This window comes from Chrysemys picta, chromosome 1 (genome assembly GCF_011386835.1).
Source record: "Chrysemys picta bellii isolate R12L10 chromosome 1, ASM1138683v2, whole genome shotgun sequence".
Taxonomy (NCBI): Eukaryota; Metazoa; Chordata; order Testudines; family Emydidae; genus Chrysemys; species Chrysemys picta.
The window spans coordinates 129,023,157-129,041,184 of record NC_088791.1 but is presented as its reverse complement, the minus strand read 5'-3'; the positions used below and the strand labels follow the sequence as shown (position 1 = coordinate 129,041,184).

The 18,028-nt window shown below is 44.7% G+C and overlaps 1 protein-coding gene across 3 annotated transcripts in view; it reads right to left on the bottom strand.

Moving 5' to 3' along the window:
* Positions 1-428: 428 nt before the first annotated feature.
* Positions 429-18,028, bottom strand: part of BCL2L14 (BCL2 like 14) — a 60,209-nt gene continuing 42,609 nt past the window's right edge. For 2 of the 3 annotated variants that reach the window (XM_065584110.1, XM_005299955.5), the window contains 5 exons: positions 11,296-11,717; positions 7,189-7,347; positions 5,920-5,990; positions 4,276-4,548; positions 429-3,266 (listed from right to left, as the gene is read on the bottom strand). In XM_065584110.1, the coding sequence (XP_065440182.1) occupies positions 3,225-3,266; positions 4,276-4,548; positions 5,920-5,990; positions 7,189-7,347; positions 11,296-11,710 (960 nt within the window). In that variant the 5' untranslated portion in view covers positions 11,711-11,717 and the 3' untranslated portion in view covers positions 429-3,224. Of the gene's footprint in view, positions 3,267-4,250; positions 4,549-5,919; positions 5,991-7,188; positions 7,348-11,295; positions 11,718-18,028 lie in introns of all 3 variants that reach the window. The other variant, XM_065584114.1, reaches the window with a different exon arrangement.

The following is an 18,028-nucleotide window of genomic DNA, read 5'->3' as shown; positions in this document are numbered from 1 at the left end:
GTTATCACAAGCGCTCAAGTTATTACTCTGTAGGACTTGGGAAGCCATTTGATGATGTAGCCCCTCGCGGGAGAGCTACAGGCTATGTTTGTTAAACAAAAATCATCCTGCCAACAGCTGTGCTCATTTCTAAACCTGGCTTTTGCAGCTTGAACACCTCCGAGCTCAGCCCCATTTTAAAGCTGGATTTGTTGCTATAACAAGTAGCATAATCCTGGTCTAATTCAACCCACACCAGCAACCATCCCACAAGGGACAGTTGGATGCAACAAAAACCCCTCAGCCCCTGTACAGAATGTCAGTGATAAGATCCAGAAAGGTTCCCCCTCTATAAAGACTAGAATACAGGTCCTTGGGTAGGGTTAGAGGTGGTGGTGGTGAAGAACAGGGTGCCTGTTAGCTGCCTCACTCCAAAAAACACAAGTAGATTTATTGCACTCTTTTATTCAGCATGGATAACTAGTGTTTGGCCCAGCAATGAGATTTTTCAATGATGCAATTAACTGCCATTACAAGAGTGGTGGACAAGTGTGCACGCTCCCCCACAGCACACCAAAGCCATCAGCTCAGGCCAAGGGTTCTGACTGAGCTCTGCCGCAGAAGTAGGTTGCACTTGAAGAGTAACTGTGATGTATGAAAAATGAAAGAATGTTTAAATAAGAAACAGCTCACTTGACTGAGGTTCTGCATTGACCCCTCCTGCTACTGGAGGAAAACTCCCTCTCAGCGCAGTCCACTCACACGGAGCAAAATAAAAAGCAGCTGCTAATTTTCACTGTTGCATTCAAGCCAACTTCCATCTCTCTGTCCTTCTTGGTGAGCAATTAACTCACTAGCAGCACCACAACAGACGAGGGCTGTGGATCCAGCACTGCTACTCCATTTGCAGCATGTTAAAAACAGCACTGTCTGGATCCTGCTGAATGGTGCACTGTGATTCAAGCTAGGGAAAATAAATACAGCTTCCCCCAGTCAGAATCCACCTTATTTCATAACAAACTGGTCTTTGATTGGCTGAAACACACTAGGCCAACTACAGCTCTAGCATAACCTCACTGATGGCGATGGAGTTGTGCATGCTTGCTTGCGTGTGGCATTTAACCCCATCAGCTCATTGCCTGAATCAAGGTCATAATAGGACAGCAACTACCTCACTTTGCACCACCAACATCCCCCAGACCACATAGAAGTAACAGAGGCCACCCTCTCACAGTCTGAAACAGCAGGGTTGTTATAGTCCAACACGGGGGGACCTGATCTTCAACTGGTGTATATGGGCAAATATGGCCCATTCATGGCAGCTGAGGCGCTAGCCCTGTAACAGGCTCAGTGATTCTTGTTTTGAAACTGTCATGGCTCTTCCTTGACATTTATGATTCAAGCTGTGCCTCAGCATGTAGCATCAGGGGTGACGTACACTGCAACACGAGGGGCATAATCTAATCTCTTCTGTATAATACACCTTTGAATGTGTGGGGTAGGAGTGGCGGTGGAAGGGAGTGAAAAATGGAAGCTAGAAGGAAAGAGGGAAATATGGGTGGATAGTTGTCAAGCATATACCATATATTAAGTGATCTATGTCTATAGCCTAACGCATCAGACGTGACTAATGAGGTGGGGTGCCCAATCTGAGATGCCACAAAGGCAGGGGTGGGGGGGACTGATAGTGAGAAAATGGCAAAACCCTCTGACAGGTCCCTTTAAGCTGTGTCAAATTAAGCACCCAGTCACTTTGAGGTCATATGTAGCCGAGGCTAAAGCCAGAGTTTGTTACACACCATCTCTCCAAGGTTAATTTAAATAATTTATTAGAAAGATACTTGATCCCTGCTGATTCCTAGTTATCGCTGAAAGACTGGCATATTTTAAATGGAGAATTTAAACTCTTCCTGTGCCTTTAATTCAGATTAATTGGATGTGTAGAAGTTAGCATGTTCTTTCCTCCACTCAACATTTACAGCATCTCTTGTGAATACATTGGAGAATGAGGAAATATAATACAAGGACTGCTCAGAAAAAAGGTAGAGTCTTTTAATGAAGTGTAACCATTTGCCCATGGAGAGTTATGCATGGAACTCCTGGATTTTGCAACTTTTGCCAGTGTTCCAAATTCCTTCTCTTTCCAGTTAAAAAAAATATCAGCCACGTAGGCTACAAATCAAGGAACAGTATTGGGAATGATTTCACTGGCAGTTGTAGTCTAAATGACACACTAATGTAATTTATTCTCTCCAATACAATGGTTGGAGGTAGGAGGCATAAGTGTATTGCTCATTCTCAATGGTCAAAGTTCCAATTCTGGTTACTGAATGTTTCATCAGAAGTTTTTCTAATCTACCTTTTAATGGGAAGCATCTCTCTTTCTCCAGGCTAATTTTCCTTACTATTCAAAAGACAAGTTACATTTTGTGAGTTATGTAGCCTTCCCAATACTATTATTTTCTGGACCACTAGCCAAATTAATGCTTAGGAGGACAATATGGCTCCAGATAATTTAAAAATATAGTAGAGCTAGGCCAAATTAAAAATACCTATGCAAAGGGGTCAGTGGTTGGTCTATGTAGAGGAGAAGACAATGAAAGTAAAGAGCAGCCTTCCTCACCTCCTAGTCCCCCACCCCATACAACCCTAAACCCTTCTACTGAAATCAATGGGATCGTTCATTCATGGGATCCAACTGGATAGGGAGATGGAGAGAGAGTTGACAGCCCTGTATACTGCATGAGCAGGAGCCAATATGATTGTAAGTGGTGAGACGATGGCATTAAGGGCCAGCTTCTGAAAAGCACTTGCGGCACCTAACATGCTGGGCTCTGTGGGAAAATCTGGCCCCAGCAGTGGGTTCAGAGCACATGAAAATCTGGCCTTGTAGCTGTAGCTCAGTTATACTCAGGTGTTTCTTGGCATGGATTACACACATTTGAAGATACATCCATTAAAATGTTTAAAAAGGAATCTGAAGTCATGTTAGCCATAAGCCACAAGGTGGCACTCTATGGCCAGTGAGGTGTTTGCTCACTGCGAAAAGTAGCTAGTCTTGTTCTCCTACACATTGATTAACATTTCCACCTTAACAGAAGGCTTCGAGAAGAGTGATCAAACTTCCTTCCCTTGGGGACCTTCAAGTCACAGCATTCTCCTCTTCTACCTCCCCTTTCAAAATCACTCTGGCATTGGATTGTTGTAAAGCTACAGCATGCCCTGGAGAGTGAATCCGCTCAAGTTTATTCTACTTCTTCCTCGTCCAATAATCCCAACGCATTTTCCTGCGAGAGAAGAAAAGAGAAGGATTTGGTAAAATAGGTGGTGTGACCATAACCCCTTTTCAAATGCTGTCAATGGGTGCATCACAACAATGGATTCCTCCACTACTGACCTGTGTGGCCATCAACCACACATCCCCACATGCCAGCAATCTGAATTGATGTAGAGTAGTGGTGTGCAACCCGCAGTGCCCATTGGCCGGGAACGGTGAACCGTGGCTCCTGGGAGATGCAGGCGGCCGTGCCTGCGGACAGTCAATGTAAACAAACTGTCTCCCGGCCTGCCAGCTGATTACCCTGACAGGCCACGTATGGGCCACAGGGTGCCCACCGCTGATGTAGAGTCTAGAACTGCAATATATTTATAACGTCACAGCTGACCACACTGCTTTGCAGAACACAGAATGCCAAGGTCCTTTGCCTGAGGAGTTTGCAATCAAAATCAGACAAATGAGATGTGTGGCTCAGCAGCGTGGGGGTGCACAGAGGCATTGCTGGGGAAGGAATCGGTCTAGGAGGACTTTTCAAAGGTGGGCTAAGGAGGCAGCTGAAAGAGGAGAGATGCTGTTGGGGGCACAGAAGTGGGAATGCATTCCTTAAGGGATAGCATGGAAGAGGGCATAAACTTGAGACCTAAAATAAATAGACTAAGGAAGCTTTCAGGACAGAAGATGTAGAGAACTGGGACTCTGCCTGGTCAAAGGGAGCCATGCTAGTAGGTCACATTACAGGGTTAAAGGACTGTGTCCCAGATCCTCAAAGGTATATAGGCTCCTAACTTCCAGAGATTTCAGTGGGGATCTGGGCCTTTATGTGCAAAGACTGAGATGTCTGGTGTCAGGGGATCACAAGTAAGAGTCTGTTATGCCATGTAATATAGTTCCTGATCACTCTCATCCTCTAAAAGAGATATTTAAGCAGTACAATTTTCTAACATCTGTTTTCTATCCAAAAGGATGTTCATTGCATATAGGTGTGCTAGCCTACCATTCTAAGGAAACAAATCTCATACCCATCCACCATGGTTCTGAATCCAAGGGCTAAAATGTTCTTTGAGGTACTTTATTCCAAACCCCAAGACCATGTTCATAGGATGGTTGTCCACGGCTGTAAGTCTGGTCGTAACTTCCATCACAAAGGCAGCTTTAGTGCACTGTATTTTGCCTTCTGTCTCCCTGGTAGAATCTCCTGGGACTTCCTCCAGGTACTGATCAGTGAGTTTCTTGAAGAAGGCATAGGAGAGCATCTTTGTGACACAGCGATAGAAAGTTTTGTCCTTTTTTATCTGAAAGAGGAGGATAACTATTAATCATTAAAGCCATAGTCATAAATACAGAGTTTTACTGAGGGGGAATCTCGTGCTTGGAAAAGTGAAATCCACCCTCGCGTCTCCATGGAGTCTGCATTCAACAACATATTCATTGTTAGACCACACACGAGAGCACCTCGCTCTAGAAGTCTGCATTTTCAGGCTTAGAGCCTGGTCCTGCAAATTTACCTATGAGAGTTATGAAACTTACACACAGGAGTTACTTTACTTACATAGTCCCATTGACTTCAGTGAGGATTACTTGCATGAGTAAAGTGTGTGCAGGATTGTACTCTCAGTGAGGTGTCTGACTGTATGTGAAACCTATTGGTTCAGCGTCTAACATGTCCTCCCTCTAGTGGTTGGTCTATGTAGAGGCCAAGAATCTACCAGCACTACCAGCTCCAGGAGTTAAAGTGATAGAGATCTATGCTTTCAGTGCTGAAAATCCCAGCCTCAGCTCCAACTAATGAATTCATGCAGGGGGCAATTTATACAAGCTCAGGCTAGAATTTCCATATATTAACTCTTAATTTAAAAGATTTCCCCTCCACCCCTATAAAGTTACACAGAGAGAGTTTAAGCTCCCTGGGCAGGGCCAGATTTAGGGACAGGCAACCCAGGCGACCACTTGGGGTGCCTGGCTTGGGGGGCGCCAGGCTCCAGGTGCTGTTTTTGTTGTTAGCGACAAAAGGGAAAATAGAATGTTTGAAGTAAAATGTTTCAGGTTTTGATGTTAGTACATTTCAGTTATTCTTAAAATTAAAAAGTTTCTATAAGCTTAGAGGAAACAAATTTTTCTTTGCTTTTATACAGAATGAATAGATACAGATTTACAGATCTAGTGTGAAAATGTATCATTTTATATGATGGGGATAAATCATGCATGCAAGTTGTGCACCAAAGTCATGAAATGGGGTACAAATGCAATTAAAAAATAAGGCATTCAAAAGTTTAACAATTGGAAGGAAGGGGGCCCTGAAGATGCTCCTCACCTGGGGCACCTTTTGGCTTAGGGCTGTCCCTGTCCCTGAGAACTACTCATGTGCCAAGCTTAATGCTAAAAGGGGAGATTTTCAAAAGCACAAAAGGCAGTTAGATGTCCAACTCCCACTGAAATTCAATAGGAACCAGGCAACTACTTTCTTTTGTGCCTTTGAAAATCTTAAAGTCCAAACTTTAAGATGTGAGGCCTCGCACACAAAAGCCTCAGTCCAAATCATGGAAGTTTTTCATGAAATCATGAAACGGTTTTGCAACCTTAATCATCTCATTATACATTTGCCAGTAGTGAATGCAACATACACATAGGTGAATGCCCATTAAATATATATGTGTATATATTACCGTTTCTTCCAGTTTATCCCCTGATTGTCTTAACAATGCAACTATCGTTTCTATTATCCTCTCTTCTTCATCTGGAATGGGGGGGAAAAAACAATTACTTTCTCCTAGCAGGATCCAGGTAGCAGACTTAAAGGAACTAGCTCATTGTCCACACCACATAGAGAATGATCAGCTTTGTAAGAAAACAATTCCCCTTTTGTGGCTTGAACCAGGTAAAATTATACGACAGACCTTTATGTAGGTTTTAGGCAGAGGTTTATAGCAGTCTGGAATAGGAGATGTTTTGTCTGTTACGAGTTCTAGCCATTTATTATGCCGTATAGAGTTTTGCTCCAGTCAGGGAATGGGGCTGGGGTTTAATCCCTCAGTTATTCTTGCTTTCTTCAAAGAGCATCTGATATTGGAGGCAAGAGCCTGAAGTGGCTAGTGGGAGTACAAGGCTCCACCCCCCAAGTCAGGAGCAACAGTTGCTAGTGGCAGCTCTGGCAAGCTATGGAGAGTCCGCTGGCCAAACAAGCAGAGCAAGGAACATGCTACCATGGCTGGCAGCCCTCCTCTGAATGAAAAGAGAGCTCTGAAAACCTCACACCCAAAGAGAAAGAAAACCCCACTGAGACTGTGAAAAACAAATGATCCAGATATATAGTGTAGCCAATGGATCATGCAGTCAGTGCAGTCACCTTGCTGAAGGAGACAGCAACCCTCAAAGGCAGCATGGTCCAGTGAATAAGGCACTGGGCTTGGCATCAGAAGACTACGGATTTATTCCTGGCTCTGCCTTCAGCAAGTCATTTCATCTACCTGTGCCTCTGTTTCCCCACCCAGGCTCTCTGTCACGTTCAATTCAGACTTCAACATTTTCAAGAGCTTTATTAATTATTTGTATTACAGTAGCACGCAGGGGCCCCAACTGAGAGCAGGGCTCTACTGTGCTAGCCTCTACTGTGTGCTACTAAGTGTTTGTGATCTCAGCTGGTGCCTCCTGTAACACAAATTAACAACAACAACAGTGGTAGGAGGGGTACCTGGAACTTGAATAACCAGAAAACGAACTCGTTTCTTCAGCACAAGCCTTCCCCAATTACAGTTATACAGTATCCAGACTGTAGCTCTAACTATAGGATCATGCACTGAGTAGTTGATGCATCTGACAAAGTTTTTTTTACCCACGAAAGCTTATGCTCAGATAAACCTGTTAGTCTTTAAGGTGCCACCGGACTCGTTGTTTTTGAGTAATTTCACTGTGCTACCTCAGTCAGTCAATCTTACCTTTTTCACCTCCCTCTTGCTGAGGGAATTTGCCATCTGCCTCTAGACTCGGAGTGCGCTCTAGCGCTCTGAAACCCACTCCCCGGGGAGCTGAGTGCGACCTGGCATTAACTATCTTAGCAAGTCTGTCTGCAACGTGGAGGAAATCCTGTGTCTCACCTGGAAAAAAGAAATTCTGCTGGTTAGTCTCTCAATCAAGCTCAACTCATTAGCATTCACAGAACCCTGAGGAGGAAGAACAGGACAAGATCAAGAGGCACATTTCCCTATCACAGAGTCTTGCTGCTCTTCAGGGTCAGGTGGCTGTAATTAGGAGTGGAGGGGAATGCTAGACACCCACGATACACCTCAAACTTTTTCCATTATCTGAGCAGTAGCTCTCCCAGTAGAAGATAGTATGTGATGTTCATGGGTTACTGCGCGCCTTTGTACCTCTGGAGACTATTGCACATTAGAAGATGAGATTGTTTTGCTCTTTAGGTAGGGTGACCAGACATCAAGTGTGAAAAATCAGGACGGGGGTGAGGGTGATAGGCGCCTATATAAGACAAAGCCCCAAATATTGGGATTATCCCTATAAAATCAGAACATCTGGTCACCCTATCCTTAGGATAGCAGCTTTTAGAGCTGGTTGTATTGCGATATTGTAAACGGCTGGTTCATCTATGCCCAATTGTATAAAACACTGTGGTGATGAGTTTTAATAAAAGACAATCTCTCCCTCTCCCCCAGGCTGTGAGTTCTCTGTGTTTGTCTTGTATGGCAAGAGGCCGGAGTAGACATGACCATTAACAGAGCCCTTTATCCAGTGGCCGGGCTGACTGACTGACCCCCCCCCCCCCTACCTGCAGCAGCTAAGACTCGATCCAGGACCTTTGTGCTCTATAAATATCAGTGTGGTCGGTCAGCCAAACGGGGGCTCTCTCATACCAACCAACTGAGCGGGAGGTTGCTGCTGAGCTTGTCCAAGCTGGAAGTTGCTCTTTCCTGCACTCATCCCTGGGAGCTTGGGACCTGAACTCTGATCCCGCAAGGGACAGCTCCTGTGCGACTAGCAGACAGCTAGACCAGCTCCTGCGTGATCCAGCTCTGAAAGGAGCTCCCTTTATATCATTTTGCAGAACTTGTCTGGGAGCTGCTGAGTGCTCAGATCTTGGGGGTGGGGGGGGAGGAAGAAGGATGTGCAGGACAGAAATCAGGCCATTTATTCCACTGCCTAAACATGAATTTGGAAGCCTAACATTAGGTACCCAGGTTTGGAAATGTTGGTCCCAGAGTTCATAGCTGAGCTGGTGTCTGATCTAGGAAGACAATCTGGGACTGATATACAAATGATCCCAGCAAGCACCCTGCTTTCCTGCAGGATGCCTGCATCCCACATTGCTACAAGTAGCAGGTTCCCCTGCAAACGTGCGTTCGCTGTTTTGGGGCTTGGGATAGTAATCTGCTACCGTATGGGTGAAGCCTGGTTTTAGGACCAAACCCTACCTCTTATGGTACTGATGGGGGAAACATGAAGAAAACAGCATTTGTAGTTGAGTTCACACTGCCACCTGCTGGTTGATTTATATTACATTGAAAGGAATATCAGATTACTAAAACATGACCTTTCTTAATAATGTCTGGGCAGGAAATTTAAAAGAAAAAAAAAGTATGTGGTGGGAGATGGCATCTTGAGGTGGGCAAATTATTTTTGTCAATGGAAGAGTCGGGTTAGGCCCACTTATCCACAAGGGTAGGAGGAATAGGCAGAGAGCTTGTATCGATAGCTGTAACCAGCTCTGACAGCTGGGAGGATGACTGGTTGGGTGGCTTGTCCTAGATATTTGGGAGGGTTTAGAAGCTGGTGGGGTGACTGGATTGAAGATATGAGTTATGGGTTGTTTTAGGAGGCCCTGTAGATATAGCAAAGGGGGGAGAAGGCAATGACTTATCACAGGAGGTAATTCAGCCAATAATACTGAAGCTGGGACAAAAGGCTTACTCTGAGTAGAACACTGGGGCCACCTTGCAAGAGGTTGATGTACCTGGTAAACCAGGCTATCCTATCACCTATCTTGACCCTTGTGCTCTAGGGCATGAGCTAGTTGCCCATGGAGACCTGGTGGAGTCTCATCAGCCATGACACAGCACCTTATCTAAGGGATGGCCTTTGGATACTGGGTGTACGATAAATCACTGATAATCGGCCAGAGAGTGGCCCCCTACATCTGAGCATGGAGATAGGCACCCTCTACATGCAGCATTCCTGCCTGCTGCACAGAAGAGGGTAGGCTCAGCCACTTCTGTGGCATTATTCCCTCTTCTCAAGACCCCATGGAGAGCTCTCTGTAGGGTTGGGATCCCTGGGCCATGTGGTAGGCCTGCAATGGATGGGGGTGGGGCTGGGAACATGACCCATACCTTTCTGGGGTCCCATGGAGATTCCTCAGGAGAAGGCACCCAGCCAGGGGCTGTGTTACCTTGCCCTCCCTCTTCAGTAGGGAACCCCTTTTAAGAGGGATCCTGCAGTAATGGTGGCTGCTGTGGGAAAAGTTAGAAAAGCCTTGGTACAGTGTTTCCATTTCAGCCATGATGCCAGGGAGCAGAGGACACTGGGGGTGCAGAGCCAGCGCATGACCTTCTCAAACAAACTAGGGAAGTACAACCTAGATGGAGCTTCTATAAGATGGGTGCATAACTGGTTGGAAAGCCATTCCCAGAGAGTAGTTATCAGTGGTCAGTCAAGCTAGGAGGGCATATTGAGTGGGGTCCTGCAGGGATCAGTTCTGCATCCAGTTCTATTTAGAGAGTACACTTAAAGATTGCAGATGATACCAAGCTGGAAAGGGTTGCAAGTGCTTTGGGGGATAGGATTAAAATTCAAAATTATCTGAACAAACTGGAGAAATGGTCTGAAGAAAACAGGATGAAATTCAATAAGGACAAATGCAAGGTACTTCACTTAGGAAATGGGAAATGACTGCCTAGGATGGATACTGCAGAAGAAGATCTGGGGTTCATAGTGGATCACAAACTAAAATAAGAGTGAACAGTGTAACACTCGCCAAAAAAAAGCAAACATCATTCTGGGATGTATTGTAAGCAAGGAGTGTTGTAAGCAAGACACGAGAAGTAATTCTTTCTCTTGACCCAGCACTGATTAGGCCTCAGCTAGAGTATTGTGTCCAGTTCTAGGCGCCACATTTGAGGAAAGATATGGACAAATTGGAGAAAGTCCAGAGAAGAGCAACAAAAATTATTAAAGGTCTAGAAAACATGACCTATGAGGAAAGATTGAAAACATTGGGTTTGTTTAGTCTGGAGAAGAGAAGACTCAGAGGGGACATGATAACAGTTTTCAAGTACATAAAAGTCTGTTACAAGGAGGAGGGATAAAAATTGTTCTCCTGAACCTCTGAGGATAGGACAAGAAGCAATGGGCTTAAATTACAGCAAGGGCGGTTTAGGTTGGACATTAGGAAAAAATTCCTAACTGTCAGTGTGGTTAAACACAAATAAATTGCCCAGTGAGGTCGTGGAATCTCCATCACTGGAGATTTTTATGAGCAGGTTAGACAAACACCTGGCAGGAATGGCCTAAATACTTAGTCCTGCCTTGAGTGCAGGGGACTGGACTAGATGACCTCTCAAGGTCCCTTTCAATCCTATGATTCTATGAGGAAAACTGCTTGAGTAGACCCCTTGGATGGATTCCCTCTCAGCCCTCTCTTTGCTGATTTTACCATAGGAGACTGCAGTCTGGCCCACATCTATTTTTTTTTAAACTATTCTTCATTACATTCTCTAGCCAAGTTTAGGGAACAATAAGCTAGTGCTTGGAAATGCAAATTTGTGCAATTGTACGATTATGGGAGGATATTCATGGCCAGTGTATAGGTTCAGAGTCTGGAGACTAAAAGGTGTATTACAAGCATGAATCTACTCTGTTTTGTGTTTAGGGAGCAGGACTGGCAATTTTATTCCCATAGCTGGCATGAAAGAATATATTAACAAGTAAAGGAGAAAGGCAGCATTATCAGCCATCAATAAGCTATTTAAGAGAGAAATAGAAACCAGCATGAATAAGGGACTGGAGACAGAAAGAGAAACTATTCAGGCTCCCACCTTCTGATATCTGGAGTGCCATCGGCATCTTTAAGCCATACCCATTCACAGTGTCTTGGTTCGTGGCTAGCTCCTGTGGGCCCTCCTCCCTCTCTCCTCTGGCACAGGAAAGCAGCAGGCGTCGCCAGATAAACTTTTTCTTCTTTTGCTTTTTACGTTGGGCAGTGGGCCCTTTGTCCTGGATTGACAGTTCTTGGTGCGTCTCACCCGTACCGGCCTGAGGGATCCCTTCCCTTTCCCCTCTCTCTGTAGACGATCCTTTCAAGGTCTTCGCCTCCCTTTTCAGAAGTTGCCCATATTTACTCACGGAGAGTCGTCGCTGGGCATATGCCATAAGAACTTTGTATTCCACGGTGTCTCTATCCTCATCCTCCAGAGAGATCTCTTCCATGTTGGCATCACTGGTTGAATTCATCTTGCCCCTACAAGGACAGATTCCTTGTTAGTCTTAATGGCTTAGGGAGCACATCATTTTTCTTAATGCTGAATAATACTTGGCATTGCTATAGAGCCTTTCACCAAAGCACCTTACAAACTTCAATGACTTGAGCCTCACAGCGCCCGTAAGCCAGGGAAGTATTATTTTACAGAGAGGTTGAGTTGCTTGGACAAGCCACTTTATAGATCTGGAAGAATGAGTCTCAGAGGGCAAGGAGCCACTACAGCATGCTCCCTCTCCCATTATTTTTTGGTGGCTTGAATTGGGTTTGGCTACCCTAACATGGTTTCTGGAATATCATTCAGGCAAGGGGATGGTTTTTGCCAGAAACTTTCCGCATGTTATTGTTTCTAAGTTGATGCAAATGTACATGGTGCTTTACAGGAGGTAACCTTTGCCGCATTTCTGGGATAGCATTCTGGTGGGGGCAAACAACCTTGCTAGTTTTGACATAGAGCTTGATATGTTTATTAAATGGGCTTAAAAAGATAGAGTTGTCTGTGATAGCATTGGATTGGACTTAATGATCCAGGAAGCCCCTATGCAATATAGGAATATTCCTATGCTAGGCAGAGTCCCTGATTCAAAGATCTTACAATCTAAAGGCACAAATAGTTACAGTAGAGTGATCAAGCGAAGTGGCACATGGTCATTGTTGAGGGGATGCTCCTTGGAACAGCTGAATTTTCAGAACTATTATGAAGGAGGAGAGAAAGGAACTTTGTGTATGTCAAACTGGGCAGCAATTCCTAGCATGGGTGGCTTGGAGATTGGTGCGAGAGATACCAGACACAATTGGGAAACTGCTAACTTTGGGAAGAATGCAGGGAACAGGAAAGGTTGTTATATTAATACTGATTCTCACAAGGATGTGATGGAAGAAAAGATTTCCATTAACTAAAGCACATCCTGTGTGCAAATTTCACTAAATCCACATTTACCCCCGCTCTCTGCTGGGTTCCATCAGCCCCTCCCCAACTATAAAACTTTGCAGTGTTGCCAACTCTTATCATGTTAATGCGAGCCTCATGATATTTGGAGTTTCTTAAACCCCCAGCTCCTGGATTCATCAAAAGATACAAGAATCTCAGCTTTTTTTAAAGGAAGCGTCTAACTGTCATGTTTGTAGTAGGGCTGTCGATTAATCACAATTAACTCACGTGATTAACTCAAAAAAATTAATCGAGATTAATCGCACTGTTAAACAATAAAATACCAATTAAAATTTATTAAATATTTTGGATTTTTTTCTAGATTTTCATATATATTGTATTGTGTTGTAATTGAAATCAAAGTGTATATTTGTTATTACAAATATTTGCACTGTAAAAATGATAAAAGGAATAGTAGTTATGGGGGGGAGGGATAGCTCAGTGGTTTGAGCACTGGCCTGCTAAACTCAGGGTTGTGAGTTCAATCCTTGAGGGGGCCACTTGGGGATCTGGGGCAAAATCAGTACTTGGTCCTGCTAGTGAAGGCAGGGGGCTGGACTCGATGACCTTTCAAGGTCCCTTCCAGTTCTAGGAGATGGGAGATCTCCATTAATTAAATTAAATTAAATTAATTTTGAATTCACCTCATGCAAGTACTGTAGTGCAATCTCTGTCGTGAAAGTACAAATATAGATTTTTTTTAATACACATAACTGCACTCAAAAACAAAATATAAAACTTCAGAACCTACAAGTCCATTCAGTCCTACTTCTTGTTCGGCCAATCGCCAAGACAAATAAATTTGTTTAAATTTAGGGGAGATACGCTGCCTGCTTCTTATTTACAATGTTACCAGAAAGTGAGAACAGGCATTTGCGTGGCACTTTTGTAGCTGGCATTGCAAGGTATTTACGTGCCAGATATGCTAAACATTTGTATGCCCCTTCATGCTTTGGCCACCATTCCAGAGAACATACTTCCATGCTGATGACGCTCGTTAAAAAAATGTGTTAATTAAATTTGTGACTAAACTCCTTGGGGGAGAATTGCATGTCCCCTGCTCAGTTTTACCCGTATTCTGCCATATATTTCATGTTATAGCAGCCTCGGATGATGACCCAGCACATTTTGTTCATTTTAAGAACATTCACTGCAGATTTCACAAAACACAAAGAAGGTACTAATGTGAGATTTCTAAAGATAGCTACAGCACTTGACCCAAGGTTTAAGAATCTGAAGTGCCTTCCAAAATCTGAGATGGACGAGATGTGGAGCATGATTTCAGAAATCTTAAAAGAGCAACACTCCAATATGGAAACTACAGAACCGGAAACACCAAAAAAGAAAAATCAACCTTCTGCTGGTGGCATCTGACTCAGATGATGAAAATGTACATGCATGGGTCTGCACTGCTTTGGATTGTTATCAAGCAGAACCCGTCATCAGCATGGACGCATGTCCCCTGGAATGGTGGTTGAAGCATGAAGGGACATATGAATCTTTAGCACTTCTGGCACATAAATATCTTGTGATACTGGCTACAACAGTGCCCTAAAAATGCCTGTTCTCACTTTCAGATGACATTGTAAACAAGAAACAGGCAGCATTATCTCCTGCAAATGTAAACAAACCTGTTTGTCTGAGCGATTGGCTGAATATTTCCCATGGAATGCCTTACTGCTAAATGATGAACTAGTACTCGGCTGAGCCCTCAAGGATTAACACATTGCTGTTAATGCAGCCTCACACTCTACAAGCCAGCACTAATGGAGGGAGGAGACACAGCATGGCAGAGAGAGACAGACACACACTGTGTGTGTGTGTGCACGCACGAGAGAGAGAGAGAGACACACACACACACACACACAGAGAGAGAGAGGGAGATGCACATAGCCCCTTTAAGTACACTGACCCGAGTTTAAGTACATTGCCTTTTTAAGTAGATCAGCAAGTTGAGACAGCAGCTGCTGCCAGCAAGCTCCCTCCATCCTGAGCCCTGTTGTGCCTTGCCCCCCTTCCTGTGGAAATGGGGTACAGGAGTGAGGGCAGGGGGACACCATGACATTAGCACCCCTATTCCCTCCCTCTTCACAACAAACAGGAGCCTGCTGGAAAACTTAGGGGAGCTGATAGGAGGGCTGCCGGTCCACCCTGGTTCCAAGCCCCCACCACTCGCTCCAACGGGCTGCTCTTCCTGCAAGCAATGGACAAAGCAGGTGGCTGCCAAACAACGTTATAAAGGAGCATTGCGCAACTTTAAACGAGCATGTTCTCTAATAGATCAGCAACGAAACAAAACAAAACAACGTTAACCAGGACGACGACGTTAAGTGAGGAGTTACTGTATTGTGTACTGAGGGCCAGATCTCCACTGGTGTAAACCACCATAGCTCCACTGAAGTCAGTGGAGCTGTGTTGATTTACATCAGCTGAATTTCTAAATCTTCAGCACCTCCATTGGGAACAGACACAGCAACATCGCTGTGTGTGGGGGAGGGACTCAGTGGCTGGATTGCAGGCCAGAATGCTGCGCTAAGAACAGAGACCACAGTGGACCTGCTTCCAAACCCCCAGTTCTGGCAGACACCAATCCTTTCTCCCTAGTGTATGGGAAGAGACCCCCAGCCTCCTCATCTTTCCACTCCTTAATAGCAGATGGGGGAAGGTGCTGCCTGGGACACATGCTTAGAAAAGGTCCTGAAAGCATCTGTATTAGTCTGTCAATGTGCTTTTCTGCCCTGATAAGTCACAAAACATGAGGTCTTATAGCAAGCTTGTCACCTAATGTACTGCATTATTTTTTTTTAGCCAATACTTTTATCATTGACCTTTAACTAACTAAAAATGTAGCAAAGAAAAGTTAGAAGATTAACTTTAATATCTCGTCTGTGATAGCCTCTCCTAGGAAAAATGTCTGATATGCTGTTTGAATTCCACGCTGCTGCTGACATGCTAATAATTTCCTATTTCCCACATTCAAGAGGTCCTACAATTGCCCACTGAAGTTAAACAAGCTTCCTTGTCTTTCTTCATCTTCCTCTATATAACTTGGGTGGTTGACTCCTCATTGGCATGTGAAGTGTCCTTGGAAAGCCATGAGTCCCAGCTTTCCAATGGCCTACAACAGCCACCTCAGCACCTAATGGCTTGCAAACTATTAGATCTTGAAACAGTCATTGGGCCTTCAGTCCAGGCAAAAATGCAGGCTATTTACCATGCAGGCCAGGATATTGCCAAAGTCCCAAGGAACTCGAAGCATTTCACTGCTGCCCACTGTTGCCTTGGAATTCTGTCTATGCAAGAGACCTGCAGAGTCCTCACAGTGAAATGACTCCATTAGGATAAAAAACACAAGCAACTGACCTCCATGTATTCCTCTGTTTTAGCTTTATGCACATGCCAATGTCTTGAGCAAGGATGTCAGGCGACAGTCACTAGTCAGATATGAAAGAGGAGCAGCTTAGAAAGTACTCCAACGTTGCATTGGATTTTAAGGGTTTTTGTTGAGGCAAAACAACCTCCCCAACCACCTCCGAGGACTGCAAATACCTAAATATTAACAACAGAGCTTAGCCTAAACCAAAACCACACATCCAAATAACCAGGAATTTCAGAAAAATGGGGGTGTAAACTTTGTAACTCGGGTCCAGTTCTAGCTTACAAACCTACAGCCCCCATTACCTTACCCTGCTGTGCGAAGATATTACAGCTCAAAATCGTATTTCATTTTAGACCTTATGCTTTTCCTTAGAGTGGAAAGACCCATTTCAGCCACTGCTTTGGGAAATTCCTAGAGTCTGGGAAGCCATTAGAGTCTTTAAAGCAATGGAAAGGGAGGTCAGTGCTGGGTCCGAAAACATTTAAATAATAATGCAAACCACAGAGAGAAGGCATCATAAAAGTTGGGGGGGGGGGGGACACATGAGGGACGAGGGATCAGATAAAAAATGTTTCTAGCCATAGTGTGTGCACATGCCTGATTTCCCAGGCTTCTGTGAACTAGTAGGTCATTTATATGCCACCTTCCCCAATTCTTCATGAACACTAAACACAAGAGAGACAGAGTCACAGAAATATTCACATTCAGAGACACAGTCCCTGGAAAAATTATGGAGCAGGTCCTCAAGGAATCAATTATGAAACATTTAGAGGAAAGGAAAGTGATCAGGAACAGTCAGCATGGATTCACGAAGGGGAAGTCGTGCCTGACTAACCTAATTGCCTTCTATGATGAGATAACTGGCTCTGTGGATGAGGGGAAATCAGTGGATGTGTTATTTCTTGACTTTAGCAAAGCTTTTGATACTGTCTCCCACAGTATTCTTGCCACCAAGTTAAAGAAGTATGGGCTGGATGAATGGACTGTAAGGTGGATAGAAAGCTGGCTAGATCGTCGGGCTCAACGGGTAGTGATCAATGGCTCCATGTCTAGTTGGCAGCCGGTTTCAAGTGGAGTGCCCCAAGGGTCGGTCCTGGGGCCGGTTTTGTTTAATATCTTTATTAATGATCTGGAGGATGGTGTGGACTGCACTCTCAGCAAGTTTGCAGATGACACTAAACTAGGAGGCGTGGTAGATACACTAGAGGGTAGGGATCGGATACAGAGGGACCTAGACAAATTAGAGGATTGGGCAGAAAAAAACCTGATGAGGTTCAACAAGGAGAAGTGCAGAGTCCTGCACTTAGGACGGAAGAATCCCATGCACTGCTACAGACTAGGGACCGAATGGCTAGGTAGCAGTTCTGCTGAAAAGGACCTAGGGGTCACAGTGGACGAGAAGCTGGATATGAGTCAACAGTGTGCTCTTGTTGCCAAGAAGGCTAACGGCATTTTGGGCTGTATAAGTAGGGGCATTGCCAGCAGATCGAGGAACGTGATCGTTCCCCTTTATTCGACATTGGTGAGGCCTCATCTGGAATACTGTGTCCAGTTTTGGGCCCCACACTACAAGAAGGATGTGGAAAAATTGGAAAGAGTCCAGCGGAGGGCAACAAAAATGATTAGGGGTCTGGAGCACATGACTTATGAGGAGAGGCTGAGAGAACTGGGATTGTTTAGTCTCCAGAAGAGAAGAATGAGGGGGGATTTGATAGCAGCCTTCAACTACCTGAAGGGGGGTTCCAAAGAGGATGGAGCTCGGCTGTTCTCAGTGGTGGCAGATGACAGAACAAGGAGCAATGGTCTCAAGTTGCGGTGGGGGAGGTCCAGGTTGGATATCAGGAAAAACTATTTCACTAGGAGGGTGGTGAAACACTGGAATGCGTTACCTAGGGAGGTGGTGGAGTCTCCTTCCTTGGAGGTTTTTAAGGCCCGGCTTGACAAAGCCCTGGCTGGGATGATTTAGCTGGGAATTGGTCCTGC